At 40.1% G+C, this 14,177-nt stretch overlaps 2 protein-coding genes across 2 annotated transcripts in view; one reads left to right on the plus strand and one right to left on the minus strand.

Annotated features, from left to right (window-relative positions):
* Positions 1-1,383: 1,383 nt before the first annotated feature.
* ccdc25 (coiled-coil domain containing 25) lies at positions 1,384-4,575 on the minus strand. Its single transcript, XM_037685624.1, has 9 exons — positions 4,415-4,575; positions 4,235-4,282; positions 4,114-4,153; positions 3,239-3,290; positions 2,918-2,993; positions 2,715-2,818; positions 2,349-2,551; positions 2,229-2,274; positions 1,384-1,688 (listed from the first exon to the last, which is right to left on the minus strand). The coding sequence occupies exons 1-9, from the start codon at positions 4,437-4,439 to the stop codon at positions 1,659-1,661; spliced, it is 624 nt and encodes a 207-aa protein (XP_037541552.1). The 5' UTR covers positions 4,440-4,575; the 3' UTR covers positions 1,384-1,658.
* A 2,095-nt stretch (positions 4,576-6,670) lies between these two features.
* Positions 6,671-14,177, plus strand: part of esco2 (establishment of sister chromatid cohesion N-acetyltransferase 2) — an 11,993-nt gene continuing 4,486 nt past the window's right edge. The window contains exons 1-11 of the mRNA XM_037685192.1: positions 6,671-6,729; positions 7,383-7,448; positions 9,156-9,280; positions 9,395-9,680; positions 9,779-10,049; positions 10,328-10,434; positions 10,787-10,892; positions 11,048-11,135; positions 11,241-11,287; positions 12,200-12,334; positions 13,461-13,592. Of these exons, the coding sequence (XP_037541120.1) occupies positions 7,396-7,448; positions 9,156-9,280; positions 9,395-9,680; positions 9,779-10,049; positions 10,328-10,434; positions 10,787-10,892; positions 11,048-11,135; positions 11,241-11,287; positions 12,200-12,334; positions 13,461-13,592 (1,350 nt within the window). The 5' untranslated portion in view covers positions 6,671-6,729; positions 7,383-7,395. The remainder of the gene's footprint in view (positions 6,730-7,382; positions 7,449-9,155; positions 9,281-9,394; positions 9,681-9,778; positions 10,050-10,327; positions 10,435-10,786; positions 10,893-11,047; positions 11,136-11,240; positions 11,288-12,199; positions 12,335-13,460; positions 13,593-14,177) is intronic.

The raw sequence follows: 14,177 nt of genomic DNA on the forward strand, positions 1-14,177 counted from the left end.
ATTGTTTTTCTTCAGCACTCGATACGACGTGTTCCTTCTATAACGTCACACTTTAAAAAGAACATACAAAACAAAAAAAATGTGCATGTACGGAAATCAATCGGTGTTAAAGTGACATGACGTCATCTGTAGTCGACGCGCCGTGGGTAGAGCGCTGGCTTTAGCATGCGAGAGGAAGCGGGTTCGATGCCCGCATCCTCCAGAACGTTTTTATTTTTGTGCAAACAAAAGTAACGTGTAACATGTAATGTCACAACGACAAAAACATACTCCATTTGAACTTCGTTGTACGCAGCACTGTTCTTCAGTGTTTACGCTCACGCAACCGCCATATTGGAAAGTAGGAGTGTCATAACTTTCTCATGATAGTCTTTCTGGTTCACAATCACTGTGCACCTTCCTTTGTCTGCTGGGAGAATGATGATGTTTTTGTCCTTGCTAAGAGTGGTGAGTGCATCCCTCTCCTCTCTACTGATGTTGGAAGGTGGTGGTTCAGCATTGCTGAGGCAGGATGAAACTTTGATTCCGAGTTGTTCTGCTTCACACTCTTTAATTTTATTGATGCGGATGGCTGATTCTGTGGCAAGAATCTGTCTCCGGCTGGGTGAGCTGTCTGTCAGATAAATTCTTCATCCACTTTTCTGTCTCCCTGGCATGCAATTGTCTACTGGAGTGTTGTCTCACACTGAATGTGTTATTGGAATAGTGATGGTGTTGATGAGTTATTAGTAAATTAAACTTGTTTTGTTGTCGAGTCTTGGACTTGACATGCTGTGCTAAGCGTGCCTGATCTGTAGAGTCCATCACTGAAGCACACAGCCAGGATAACCAAGGAGTGGCTCCGTAAGAAGCATATCAAGGTTCTGGAGTGGCCTAGCCAGTCTCCAGACCTAAACCCTATAGAAAATCTTTGCAGGGAGCTCAAACTCTGTTTCTCAGCGACAGCCCTGAACCCTGGCTGATCTAGAGAAGATCTGTGTGGAGGAATGGACCAAAATCCTGCTGCAGTGTGAAAACCTACTGGAAACCTTTGAGCTCTGTAATTGCAAACAAACACTACTGTACCAAATATTAACATTGATTTTCACAGGTGTTCAAATACTTATTTTCCTCACTGTCTATATATTGGTTTAATAAATTGTCTGTTGGTATTTAAAAACTTTAAAGTTTCTGTTTTCACGTTTAAATAAAATAAAAAAAACATCACTACTGACATTTAATTTATACACATACACCATTTAATAAATTCTGACACGAAGACAAACGTGCACATTGAGATTTGAAGCAGGAGCTTCAACAAGATACAGGTGGAGGAAACTATTCAAACAAAGCCTCATCCAGGCACCAGTTTTATCATCAATCATCAATATGACTGTTAAAATAACAATTTTTACCAACGTTCTCTTGTGAGTTTGCCCAAAAACAACTTCTACTGAGCTGCACTGTCGTCTGTAATGTCCTCCTGTGCAGAGAAGTCCAGCCAACTTGATTAGAAGTAGAACCTCTCGATCCTGCGTCATCACTCAGAGGTTTGCTTTCTGTTCCGAGTGTTCGAAAGCAAAATGTTTTCCTTTTTTAAAATATTTCAACGTCTGTGAAGAGTTACAGCAAGCGAACGCAGCAGCAGAATGTCCTGATCTCTCGGTCTCATTTTCACCTCACATAAAGTCGTCCGAATCATTGCCGTCCTGCAGGAGAGTCAAAATATTCACAAGTTTATCATGATGCATGCTCAATAATCCAGGTAGAAAAATCTAAAAAAGTTAAGTCTGGTCCTCTGGATCTGGTTTGAGAGAGGAGTAAAGGAGGCCATCTTTGTGAAAAGAAATCGTCCATCATTAAACAGGAGTGGAGGCCTCCGGGTTCAACTGTCCCCCTCTTACAATGCTGTGATTGCTAGTATCACTCAGCCCTCTGTGAACAGTAAACAGCCATCAGTGTGCTAATGATCCATTGTTAGGCTGATGGTCCTTCTTGACCATGTGATCAGCTGGTTTTGGTTGTCAGCAGCAAAACTGGTTGATCCACTCTGAGAAGGTGCTATTTAAGAGACTGAGCTGAATACAGCTCCTCAGACTGAGGAAGTCTTTCGGATGAGAGACGAAACGTTTCTACTTTTTTTTTTAAGTTTGTTTTGTTTTTTGAATGTCCAGAGGACCAGACTTAACTTTTTTAGATTCACAAGTGCAGGTTTTTTTTTTTAGATATAAGAATAGTATAATACTTACCTCGTTAGTTTTCATGTTTTCAGTCTTCATTAGTGAAGAATAGTTCCTGGAGAAAACAAATCGAACATTAACAATCTAAACTGAGTTTTGGTAAAACATGGTTTTAGCTCTTTAGCCCACTTGAGATCCTCCATCTCCTTCTTCTTCTTCTGCTCCTCCTTTTCTCTCCTCTTCTGCTCCTGGAGCTGAGCTTTCTTCTCGTTCCTTTCCTCCCGGTCCCTCGACTCCTTTTCTGCCGCCAGGTCCGGGAAGCGCTCGTCTTTTGTTTTCTCCAGACGGTTTACGATCTCATTGATCTTCTTCTCCACCGCGACAATCTTCACCTGCGAGAAACTCAGAGCAGTTTGCGATGGGGAAGAAAAATCAAAACAAAAACGAAGACAAGTAAAAAAAAAAAAAAATGCTTGGATCAAACAATGTGACAAATGTACAATTTTAGATCAGGAATAATTTTTATCCGGACAATAATCCATCCGTGCTGCTGACCTCTTTCTGCCGAAAGAAGCTGATCTGTCCAACATCCATGTCTCCTGTTTTCTTCAGATTGGACCACGGCGTGTAAACCACGTTGATGTTGTTCATCTTACAACCTGAGATACAACACACAACCAAGGTCAATGTGCTGAAAACACAAGAATCACACAGAAAACAGAGAAAAATAACTGACAGAACAGATCATCTTGCATTACCCTGGATGCTGTTGTTCTTCACCAGCTGTGCGCAGTCAATCAGCACCTCGGGGGGAATTTCATCAATGGTTTTACCCTAAAAATAAACCAAACAACACAGTTGTTTAACTGTCTGACACCAAGACATGTAACAATCTGACTCTAACTGCAATATTTCTGTATCTGCTGTGAGGTTGTGCTTACCTAACTGAGTGATATACATTAATTAATGATAAATCAGTGCATTGCTTTAGTGTAAAAACTATTTTTTAACACTGTAAGAGTGTTTGTGAACTTGTTTTTGATGTTATGCCTATAAGAATTGGTTGTGGATATTTTCACCTTTGGCATTCTCAGGTAAACGTGAGCGGAGGAGAGTTTGTCCACGTGAAACCTGAAAGTGGAAGGAAAAAAAGTGGTACAGTTCAGAAACCACTGTCACAGATTAAATTCAAGTCATTACTGCGCACACATATGAAAAACAAACACATACAAATATCTAAATAAATCTCTAACCAGTTTATGTTTTGTAGTGAGAATCTCTAAAATAAAGCAAAACAGGAAAAATTAAAAGTACGGAAAACAAACTGACAGTTTGTGAATCAGTATGTAAAGCTATAAATGCATAAACAAATGTTAAACTACCGGTAAATAAGTAGAATAATGTATAAAAATATTGTCTGTAACCAGTTTATTCTTAGGAGTAAGAAGGAGAAAACGCACAAAAAGGTGAAGTAAAAAGAAATTTATTGGTATTATTAAATACAAACTCTCATGACAAGTTGTTTTTATTTATAGCTTTACCTTTGTAGGTTATACTGCCGTACTTCTACGTATTAATACACTCACATAAGTTTACTGATTTAACTCATATTACGGCACTGATTCATTTTATATTTATGTTTTCATTATATACATATATCTTTAAATGTTATAATAATAATAATAATAATGTTCGCATTGGACTAAAAGTATGTGTTTAACTTTTTATGACACACTCTTGTTGGTGTTTAATTAGTAATATAATAAACTCAACAATAAAACAACACTCCATAACAAACAGGAGTAAAGCTTACAAACAGAAATTGAACATAACCACCTTGCAGCATATATATATATATATATATATATATATATATATATATATATATATATATATATATATATATATACACACACACACACACGAGTTTGTAAATACTAATGAAAAATCTTACCAGATGTCTTCGGGCCAACCATATTTAATTAGATCTTCATCTGCAGAAAGAAACAATCAAATAAAGAAGAGATGATTAGATTTGAAGTTAATTATGAATCATCAAAATGTCATAATCTTACTTTCATATTTGTCTTTTCCCATATAAATCGTGAATGGAGGGTTCACCACTGAAGAGAAAACAAGAAAACTTACACTTAAGTGAAACATTAATATAAAACAACAAACGCATAAAAATAGTTATTAAATATAGAGTCGGAAGCTAAAAGGCTAAAAGCTAAAACCGATGCTCGTGCACTCACCGGCACTTGTGAAGTAAAACACCATTTTACTGGAATTAAAACTCGTTCAAACTTTATAAACAACACTGTAGTTATTAAAAAATAATAACAGAACGAAATATCATCAGTTAGTTTTTCACCGTCTGCTGCAGTTGTCACTTTGAGCGTGTAAAAGTTGACCCGGAAGTTGTTAAATGACGCGACATTTACAGGAAGTGGCAATTTGTACCTACAAAATAAAAGTTAATTATCTGGCAAATGCTAAAAGAAAAAAGTTGATCTTTTTTACATCTTGATTGCTGAATCCATCAATCCAACTGCCTCGACAAGAGTAACAAATCTGTTCCACCTTTTCCGTTGAGGGTTGTGTTTTTTTTGTTTAAAGTAGACATTTTTCTTCTTCTTTTTCCTTTCCACTGTTGTCTTTGTGCTTCCTCAAGATGAGAGTTCTGCAATGGAGTTAAATTGAAATGAAATGATCTGGAAAGTTTGCTAAATGAATGTGATGGTTAGGCAAATCCTGCTGCCGTCCTTGTTTCAGATTTGATAAATTATTTATTTTTTTAATATGTTTCATTTATTATTGTTTATTGGGTTTTGCCTGCATTTTATTATGTGCTCAGTGGAATGAAAATAAGTCTTGATATTGCCCACGCGTTTGGCTGCAGAAAGGGCATATGTTGGAAAACTAGCACTTTATAGACTCCAATTAACCGTTGGAGACTTTTCTTCCCAGGACAGGTGGTGTCCTTCCCCTTCGCTGCCTTGAAGTGCCCCTTGATCTGCCTCTCCTGATATCTCAACAAGTAGATCAGCCTCTGTTTGTCTCGCTCCGACATGCGCTGCCGGAGCGAGACGAGCCGGTCCACCCTTGGCTCGCTGATACCGTCCAGGCTCCTAACCTCCACCAAGGCCTTGGCCAGCTTCAGGACATGTTGGTATCCCGGCTGGTCATCAGGACCTAAGACCTCCTCCTGAAATCAGACAGAGAGTAGAAAGACAGCTGTGAGTTCAACAAAAACAACAAACTGTCATCTGATTGGACAAAGATGTGTTTCAGTCTTTTGGTGAGGTGAGTAATGTTCACCTCAGAGTCTGAGGAGTCCTGCGGAGGAGCCTGGCTTCCAGAAGCTTCAGGAGAGGCGGGGGATGACTCAGACTTGGGTGCACCTGACTGGGATGCTGCCTGAGGAGAAGGGGATGAGGAGTAGTCTGGTGGGAAGACAGTGGAGTCCTCCTCATCTGCTTCTATCCCCTTATCTACGTCCTCGATGTCGACAACGGCAGCATCCTCATCCGTAGTGTCAGGATCCATTTTGATGTCCTCAAACACGCTGCCCGTCTGCTCGTACAGGTACTCGAGCTCGATGAGCTCACCTGACATGAAGCAGGAAGCACAAAGGAACAGTTTCTCCTGAAAAGCCGTTCCTCAAGGTTTGCTTCTGTAGGATAAATTCTCTTTTCCACATCAGTTACCTGTGTACGCAGCAGGCTTGGTGAAATCCTCAACCGTCCGACGTCCAAGCACCCTTTGGCTCTTCTGGTTGAGGGTGTGTTTGAGGTGGCCACTGTAGGACAGCAGAGACGTCTTCACCCCTGCTGCACTCGCCGGCGCTGCAGCTGCTGTGTGATCCTCGTTCCACCTCACCACTCCATCCACGAGGAACGCCTGAAAGTAGCTGGCACGAGCAGCCGTCCCTGAGGATCACATTTATTGATGAGAAACTGGACTTGGCTTGATCCGATGGAAAAAGACTGGGTAATCCCCACCCCCTCCAACCGGGACCCTCTATAAATAGCAAGCGGCCATCAGAGCGTTAACGATCGGTCGTTAGGCTGATGGCCCTCCTTTATCATGTGAATAGCTAGTTTTGGATGTCAACAACAAACTGGTTGATCCACTATGATAAGGGGCTATTTATAAGACTGATTTTACTGCAGTTCATCAGACCGATGAAGTCTTTTGGATTAAAGACGAAACGTTTCAAAAAGGTTTTTTTTTTTAATCTGTCCAAAGGACCTGACTTTAACTTTGTTAGATTTTTCTTCCTGGATTATTGAGCTTGCATCAGGATATTCCAATAAAGAGGTTTAGTTTTAAATTAAAATGTGTTTGAAAGTTAAGGTTTGAAAGTTAATGCTTTTACTTTGGTAACTCATTTCTGGCGTGTAAAGCTTCCGCTTCCGTTTGTGTCGTAACGACCTTGTTCGACAGGCGCGCGCAGTTCGAAGCTTAGGGCACAAACGCGCGAGTGCGCAGCAGAACTCGAGTACTAGCTAGCTTAAACTTTATATAAACATTTATTGTCCTGTGAGGAGTAATAGAAACCTGCTCGGTAATTACAAAAAAAAAAACCTCGTTTTTACTCTGATGTTGTGACGTTGAGTATTTTGTTCGTCTTCTTTTTTTGAAAATACGTTGATACGTAAACACGGCAGCTAATACTACAATGTTGTATATATTTAAAAACACGTGAACAATTCGTAATATTTACGTTTGGGCGAGTTGTTATTGCTTTCTAAAAACGATTGTAAAGGAAACGAGTCACCTGTAAGTTAATCATCCCGCCAATTGTGCATTTGTGCTTACGTTATTTACGTTTATTTGCGCATTGTTCCTCATTTAGCGCCAATTTCACGCGCTGGTTTACACACAACAAGATAATTTTACGTGACTTTAAACTCCATGTCTTTCTCCAAGGCTACTTTTTTAATATGTCTGCAGGCTTTAGTGTTTTTTGCACTTCCGTCAAGAAATTTTATCAGCCGCACGAGACTCCAGCAAAATGTTCTGAAGATAAAGCATCAAACACTTTACAGGCTGTTTATAGTTAATTTAATCTTTTTACATTTATTGAGCTTAGATGAGCTTTTTCTACCTCATCATTCGGCCGCTGGCCACCTGTGGTATTTTAATCTTTAGGTTAATATCATGTCATGTTAGGATCCAAGAACTGGGTTTTGTTTCAACAGTTTGTCACTGTTGCAGGTGAAGTTGGAAAATGATCACCACCTCAACCAGGAAGCGAAAACTCCCCCCTGTGGACTCTGACTGGTAAGATGTGAACAAAGGTTGTTTACCTGCACATTTGCTCTTAAAATATGTGCATTTCAGCCCCTACATGTTTCACATTTAGTTGCTTTTTGTTTTTGCACCGCAGGAGCAATGGCTGTTCAGTTCTTAGAGCAGTTTTGATTTGTACATTTTCAGTTCTGATAAATTTGCACCCATACTTCTGTGGATTTAAAAAGAACTCACCTGTCTCGCCTAAATGGTGATGATTTAATTGTCTGTAAAACCTTCACAGACATTAATACCTTCTAGCTTTAGGGTGAGTTTGCCAAACTTGTAGTCCTTTCCTCTCCGAACCTTAACCTCTGACACCACAGTGACTATGAGGTGGGGTGTACAAGGTGGAAAAGTAAAAACATTGTTTTCTAATGTTAATTAGTCAAACGAGCCGAGTTCTCACCATGGCGCCCACGGACCGAAACAAATTGCCCGAACATCGCCCACCTGGTCTAACGACGCATTTGTGTCGTCAACAACAGCTTCTTGTGCAAATGAAGACTCGTTTGTTGAAGTGAGACGACGCAGAGCTGAACCGCAGGCCTTTTTGAGTTTATGTGCAAATAAATAAACACAATTTAATTTTCAAAAAGACAAAATGACTCCATTATCTTTACCTGCTGCTTCCTTTTTGGGTCGTGGGGGGTCACTGGTGCCCGTATCCAGCTGTCACTGTACGAGAGGCGGAGTGGACATGTCTCCAGTCCATCACAGGGACACAGACAAAAGACAAACAACCATTCACTCTCTCACTCACATCTAGGGACAATTTAGAGTTACCAGTCAGCCTAACATGCAACATGCATGTTTCTGGTCTGTGGGAGGAAACACACGCATGCGCAGAGAGAACATGCACAAACTACAAATGTACAAAACAACTCAAGATAAAATCTTGTGCAACATACAGAATACAACATTTTTTTAACTGTACAGACAAAAAGGATTAAATCATCAAAAAATAAAGAGCAATAAATTGTAGTTTATAAATCTCACTCCTAAAGCAACATTATTTGTTTTTTTTTTTAGCGAAGACAGACAATTGTTTCAGGTTTTTATTTTTTATAGAAAGCTTCATGTGAAAACCAGTTTTTATGACCAAATATTATTAAATGTGAGAATCTTAATGTAGAAAGAAACACAACAGTGCCTGGAAAATAAACAAAGGAAGTTCCTATCACTGAAATTTTACGTTTCTGTTAATTTTACACGGTAAAGTAAACGTCAAGAGCCGGATCCCCATAGTTCACCTTCAGATAGGATGTGCTGCCGGCCCTACAGGTGCAACGCTTTAATTTGTTCCCACTTTATTTACATTGCTCAAAACATCCTCATTATAAATGCACTTTATTTTGCTCACCTTTTGACTTTCAGTGTTACTTTTGCACAGTAACACATTTTAGCCTGAAGAACATTTTCCACATTAGGGAACTAACTTTTTCATTTGATTAAAATTTTTTAAAAATCCTTATGTTTTTTTTTTTTTAACTAAACTGTTAAAAGTTGAGTGACTAATGTTCATCTGCCGCCTCATCGTTTTTGTAACCTGTCATAAGAGCTCTGTTCCAAAAACATTGTCTCATTCTTGTTCCAACTTCATTTTCAACTTTTATTAAAATCAAAATTGTTTCCATCAGAGGAAAGCGGTGAAATCCTTGGGTCTGTTATTTATTTGATGTTGTGCTTGATCACTAGTCATCCCGCCAAGAAGGGTGTGAGGGAACAGGCGATGAGGAAATCTCCAAGAAACCTCCCGCAGTCTCCAGCTGGGAAGTTGAACGGACATCGGTCGCCTCAGAAGTCCCCATCCAGGCCTGCAGGTAGAACGTGCTGGAGAAGAAGCCTCTGGGTTGAAAGTTGTGAATATTCTTCATCTGGCTGTTGTCAGATCAGGCTCAAACACTTTTGTTCTGACGTGATTTACATTTTGACAGGCTCACTATCCACATCGCCCCTGAAGCTCCCTGTGGTTACGAGCTCCTTCTATGGCAAACAGAAGACCGTCTATCTCACCCCACTTGAGCGGAAAGCAGTAAAGGCCTCTCTACTTTCTCGTCCCCCTGCACCCCCCTCTCCTCCTCCTCTGACCAAGAAAACAGCGAAGAGAAATGTTAAAGGAGGCAGCAAATCCAAAAAGACACCAGCAGGCTCTTATAAAGGAGAGAAGGCGAGCACCAAAACCTCTACGAAGATGATCAAGCTGCCTGAAATCAACTGCAGGTTTGTTTAATCCCTCCTTGTGGCTCTGGCAAGTATTTCTATTTAGCTATTTAAAGCTTGTAATTTTTCGTTTTGAATCTTTGACACGTTCGTGTTAGCAGAGTTGCTGCTAAACCACCACCTAGCAGCAGCAGCAAACCAGCAGAGCCGAAGAAAACCTTCAGTTTCAGCAGCCTGAAGCCCAAACCAAAGCTCTTTGTTGGAGCTGCTTTCTTTGGTACGGGGAAGAAACCCACGTCCATGTACAAGAAGTGCACTCTGAAGTCTTCAGCCCGGCCGCCTTTAGCTGCAGCCAAGAGCAAAGCTGCAAACGGCAAGAGGCCGAAGCAGCAGCTTCAAGAGACGAACCAACAAAACGACCCTACAGAGGTGAGTGTCGGATTATTACATTATGTTTTTCTTCCAAATATACTTTGTACTTATATGAGTTAACGCATTTCTTGCAACTCTACTTTTGGTGTTAACGTGATATTGGTTGATGCATGTTTTTGTTGTAAAGGTTCTTCTTCTGGTTTAAGTTAAACAACTGTTTTATTTTGTTAATTATAAACATGTTGGACCATGCAGTCTGTTTTTATAGATGCAGTTATATCAAGGATTACACAAAAGCAAAAATAGTTTTTGTTTTTTCCCTGGTTGGTGTACAGAAAGATGAGGCGAAGAAAGACCAACAAAACTCGGGTCAGAGGTCAAAGTTCGACCCCACAGACTGGACGGACTTTGTTGATGAACCTGAAACTGTTCAACCACTAAGGTGCTTCACTGAGAAATCTTTGCTGCTCTTTTATTTAAATTTACCTCCTTCGATTGGGCTTTCTTTAGTTTTATCTTGCATTTTTATTGCAATATATTTATTTTTGCACTTGCTAGCAATAAATTTAATAAATTGGCCAATTAAAATTTTATTTCTGTAGCACATTCTAAAAACAACCTTTGAACAAAGTGCTGCGCAAAGTTTAAAACAAACCTGATGCAGATAAACTTGTTGCAATAGATACTGCTCAATAAAATCGATAAACTTTTATTTCCAAATTATTAAAATATTTGCAAGTTCCTTTAAAAAAAAAAAATTGTTGTCGGGTAACTTTTGTCTTGATCTCCTTTAGTTCCCCTAAAGTGTTGAAGGAAAGATATGGAATTACCAAGGAGCTAAAGGTCGTGTTGTCCGTGACGCCAAGTCCGAAATCTGCAGCCCGGTCCTGCGTTGATCAGGTAAACACGTTAAACTGTTCAAAATAATTAACTTTAACTTTGGTCGCCTTACCTATAATAATAGAGGTGCATCATAAAAAATATCTGCAGCTGCATAGAAGATATTTAGACTTGTAATGGCTGTGAAATCAGATGATATAGATTATTTTTTTTAGGAAGCTCTTGTAAAACAACGTGGCTCTGAACTCGTCTTGGACCTGAGTGAAGTAAGACCCTCCGGTGCTGCCACCAGCGCCCGCAAAGGTGCGTGTACTTTTACTTTTTCTCTACGTCCACGATTATTATTTACGTAAACACAAACTCAAAACTTTTATCGTCTGTTGATTTATTTAACGTGTTCCCCTCCAGCGTCTGCAGCTGTGTACCCCATCTTTGGCTCTTCCTCTGCAAGGTGCGTGTTTGATTTCAACTATTAAAAGTTTTTTTTTTTTATTCTGTTTTTAAGATGCACGCCCAGGAGTGTAGTAGAAAGTTCACCAAACTCTGGTTTATGCGTTTTGTGAGACTTCACAGAAAAGTTCCAGTTTGTCTTTTATTAACCCAAGTGTTTGTGCACGTTCACGTGAAGGAGCCATTTTAAGACACTTGTGGTAAATGTGCTGATTTTGCAAATTAAAGGTAAATGTCATTGAACCATCGAGCATTTTGTTTAAATTTACTCATTTAAAATGCCAACTCTTAATTTATCTTTCATGGTTCTGTCACCAGCTTTAGGCGGCCTTGGATTATTCATTTTATGCCTTTAAAAAAATAATTTACCGCTTCTATTAAACACCATTGTTAATGTGTTGCTCAGGTTTATTTTACATTTGATTACAGTAAGAAAAATTAGGAAACATATGCATGACTGCCTGTGGGACTTGTTTATTCCCCTGGAAACAGAAAATAATAAACGATGAAATCCTTTAATAAACTGACACAACTCGTAATTTAAGAAATCAGTTAATAAAGTTAATTCACTCAACCCCAGCCGGTCGAAGCAGTCGGCCGCTCGTCCTGAGCCTGGTTCTGCTGGAGGTTTCTTCCTGTTAAACGGAAGTTTTTCCTTTCCACTGTTGCCAACTTGCTTGCTCAGGATGGGCGACCGTGATGAAGCGAAGAGTCGACGCTCGCTTCCTCACGTAGATAACTTTTACTAACTGTCTTTTTTTGAATGTTTTGTACAGTGCACTGAGACTTCTGTTGCGACTTGGCGCTATATAATAATAATAATAAACTGAATTACAGAGTAAATTTATTAAAAATTTTAGTTTTGGTCGTTGATGTCTTTAAATCAGCACCGTTATTTGTTTTGCAGGACAAAGCAGTCCGCTGTGCGGCCGGTTTCCTGCAGCACCCCCTCTGGTTCCTCAGGAGCGTCGCTGCAGGCGACGGTCGCTGCAACCAAAGAGCGAAACCTTCGCAAGAGGAGGGAGAAGCAGGACGGCGACCAGCTCATCATCGTGAGTTAAACTTTAACGTGTGAAACTGTTTTTGTCCACATTTAAACACCAGACCAAACGTTCTGTAAATGCTGATGGAGATTTTCTGGAAAGGGCAATTCTGGTTTTAGTTTCACCTAAAGAAAGTCATTCTTATATTTGTTCTACGCGGCTTATTTTGCACACGCCTGGCAACGTGCAAAAGTGGCAAATGTTGCAATATTTAATGCACTTGTGTGTGTGTGTGTGTGTGTGGAGGGGGGGGAACAAATTAACTTTTAAACTTAGTTTATATTTAAATTTTAACATCAATTAAAAATATTTGGAAAGTTGCAAACGATATTTTTATAAGTGTGAAGAGAAGTCGGATATCGTTTCTGCTTTAAGTGGAATTTACAGTATATTTTTCTGCATTATACACAAAATCCTAAACTACACAAATGATATCTGAAACTGTTACAAAAGGCAGTGGGCGATATGCATTCCTTAAAAAAAGTAATTAAAATGAACTAGAAGTCCAAGATCCTCTTTTCTTGAGTATTAATGCTGTTGTCGTCTTGGTGGAAACTTTAAAGTAACGTAATGTGGGTTATCGCGTGGCATCTGGGAGGTGTGACACTCTAAGAGTAAGATCGTTGCTAATAATTAGGAATCGGGTTGACATTAAAAGTTGCAGCTGCACATCCAAAAATAAGAGCTTTATTCAAATCAGTCCAGGGGTTTATAACATTTACTGTAAACGTAACAAACATAAACACTACTGGCGTAAGCTACAGGTGCGTAATATAAACGAGTAAATTCAGGCCCCGGTGCGTTGCTGAAATTGATGAGCTCTTCAAATGACCGATCTTCGATTCCAAGATTTTAGCGCACGCCTGATTCTAAAAGCCAGACTTTAACAGACCCCGTTGATTTTTCAGGCAGGACCGGTGAAGCGCCGCAGCCTTGTAGTCCTGGGGCTGCTGGTTCAAGCACCGGTTGAGTCAGGACAGCAACTGCCAAATCTTTGACGCGAGTTCACGAGCTGCAACGGCCCCCGCCGAAGGGAGCCGCTGAAATAGACTTTACTGATCCGTCAGTTAACGCGCGTCACAACAAGGCTGACCATGTGTGCAATGAGGCAGTTTTGTCCTGCTCTGTTCGTCAGGACGCCGGCCAGAAGCAGTTTGGAGCAACGGTCTGCAGCTCATGTGGGATGATCTACAGCGCAGACAACCCCGAGGACAATTTCCAGCACACTCAGTTCCACCAGAGATTCATCGACTCCATCAAATTTGTGGTAAGACTTCCCTGATTGCTTTGGTTTCACTAAACTACAGACACTCGAAGCGCACGCACACACACACGTTTCTGAAGCTCATTTGTGTGTAGTTCTTTAAACGTACTCATTGCAAACAGTAAAATTATACGTAAAAAGTATCCTGATGCACGCTCAGTAATCCAGGTAGATAAATCTAACGAGGTTAAAGTCCCGTGACGTGTTTTTTGAGTGAAACCGCAGCCGTTCTGCTGCTGTTCAGCCGTTCTGCTGCTGTTCAGCCGTTCTGCTGCTGTTCAGCCGTTCTGCTGCTGTTCAGCCGTTCTGCTGCTGTTCAGCCGTTCGTTTACACAGCAGCTCCCGTTCTCTCTGAAACCGAAGGTTTCTGGATCCACGTCTCAGAGTGGAGAGTTTCGGGGACGACCCCCCACAGAGGAGTGAATTGCTCCACAGGTGTGAAGGCGACTGCAGTCCAAAGTTGTTTTTCGGCTCTAACAGCAGTTATAATAAATAACAGCAGTTATAATAAATAACAGTTATAATAAATAACAGTTATAATAAATAACAACAGTTATAATAAATAACAGCAGTTATAATAAATAACAG

This window comes from Nematolebias whitei, chromosome 12 (assembly GCF_014905685.2).
Source record: "Nematolebias whitei isolate Nwh7 chromosome 12, NemWhi1, whole genome shotgun sequence".
NCBI classification, from domain to species: Eukaryota; Metazoa; Chordata; class Actinopteri; order Cyprinodontiformes; family Rivulidae; genus Nematolebias; species Nematolebias whitei.

What these genes read in the sequence shown, in the direction of transcription:
- ccdc25 (XM_037685624.1), bottom strand. Translation starts at nt 4,439, where the DNA reads ATGGTGTTTTACTTCACAAGTGCCG. An exon ending in GGGAAAAGACAAATATGAAA is followed by an intron (nt 4,154 to 4,234) that starts GTAAGATTATGA and finishes TTCTTTCTGCAG; the next exon opens with ATGAAGATCTAATTAAATAT. An exon ending in GGTTGGCCCGAAGACATCTG is followed by an intron (nt 3,291 to 4,113) that starts GTAAGATTTTTC and finishes TTCCACTTTCAG; the next exon opens with GTTTCACGTGGACAAACTCT.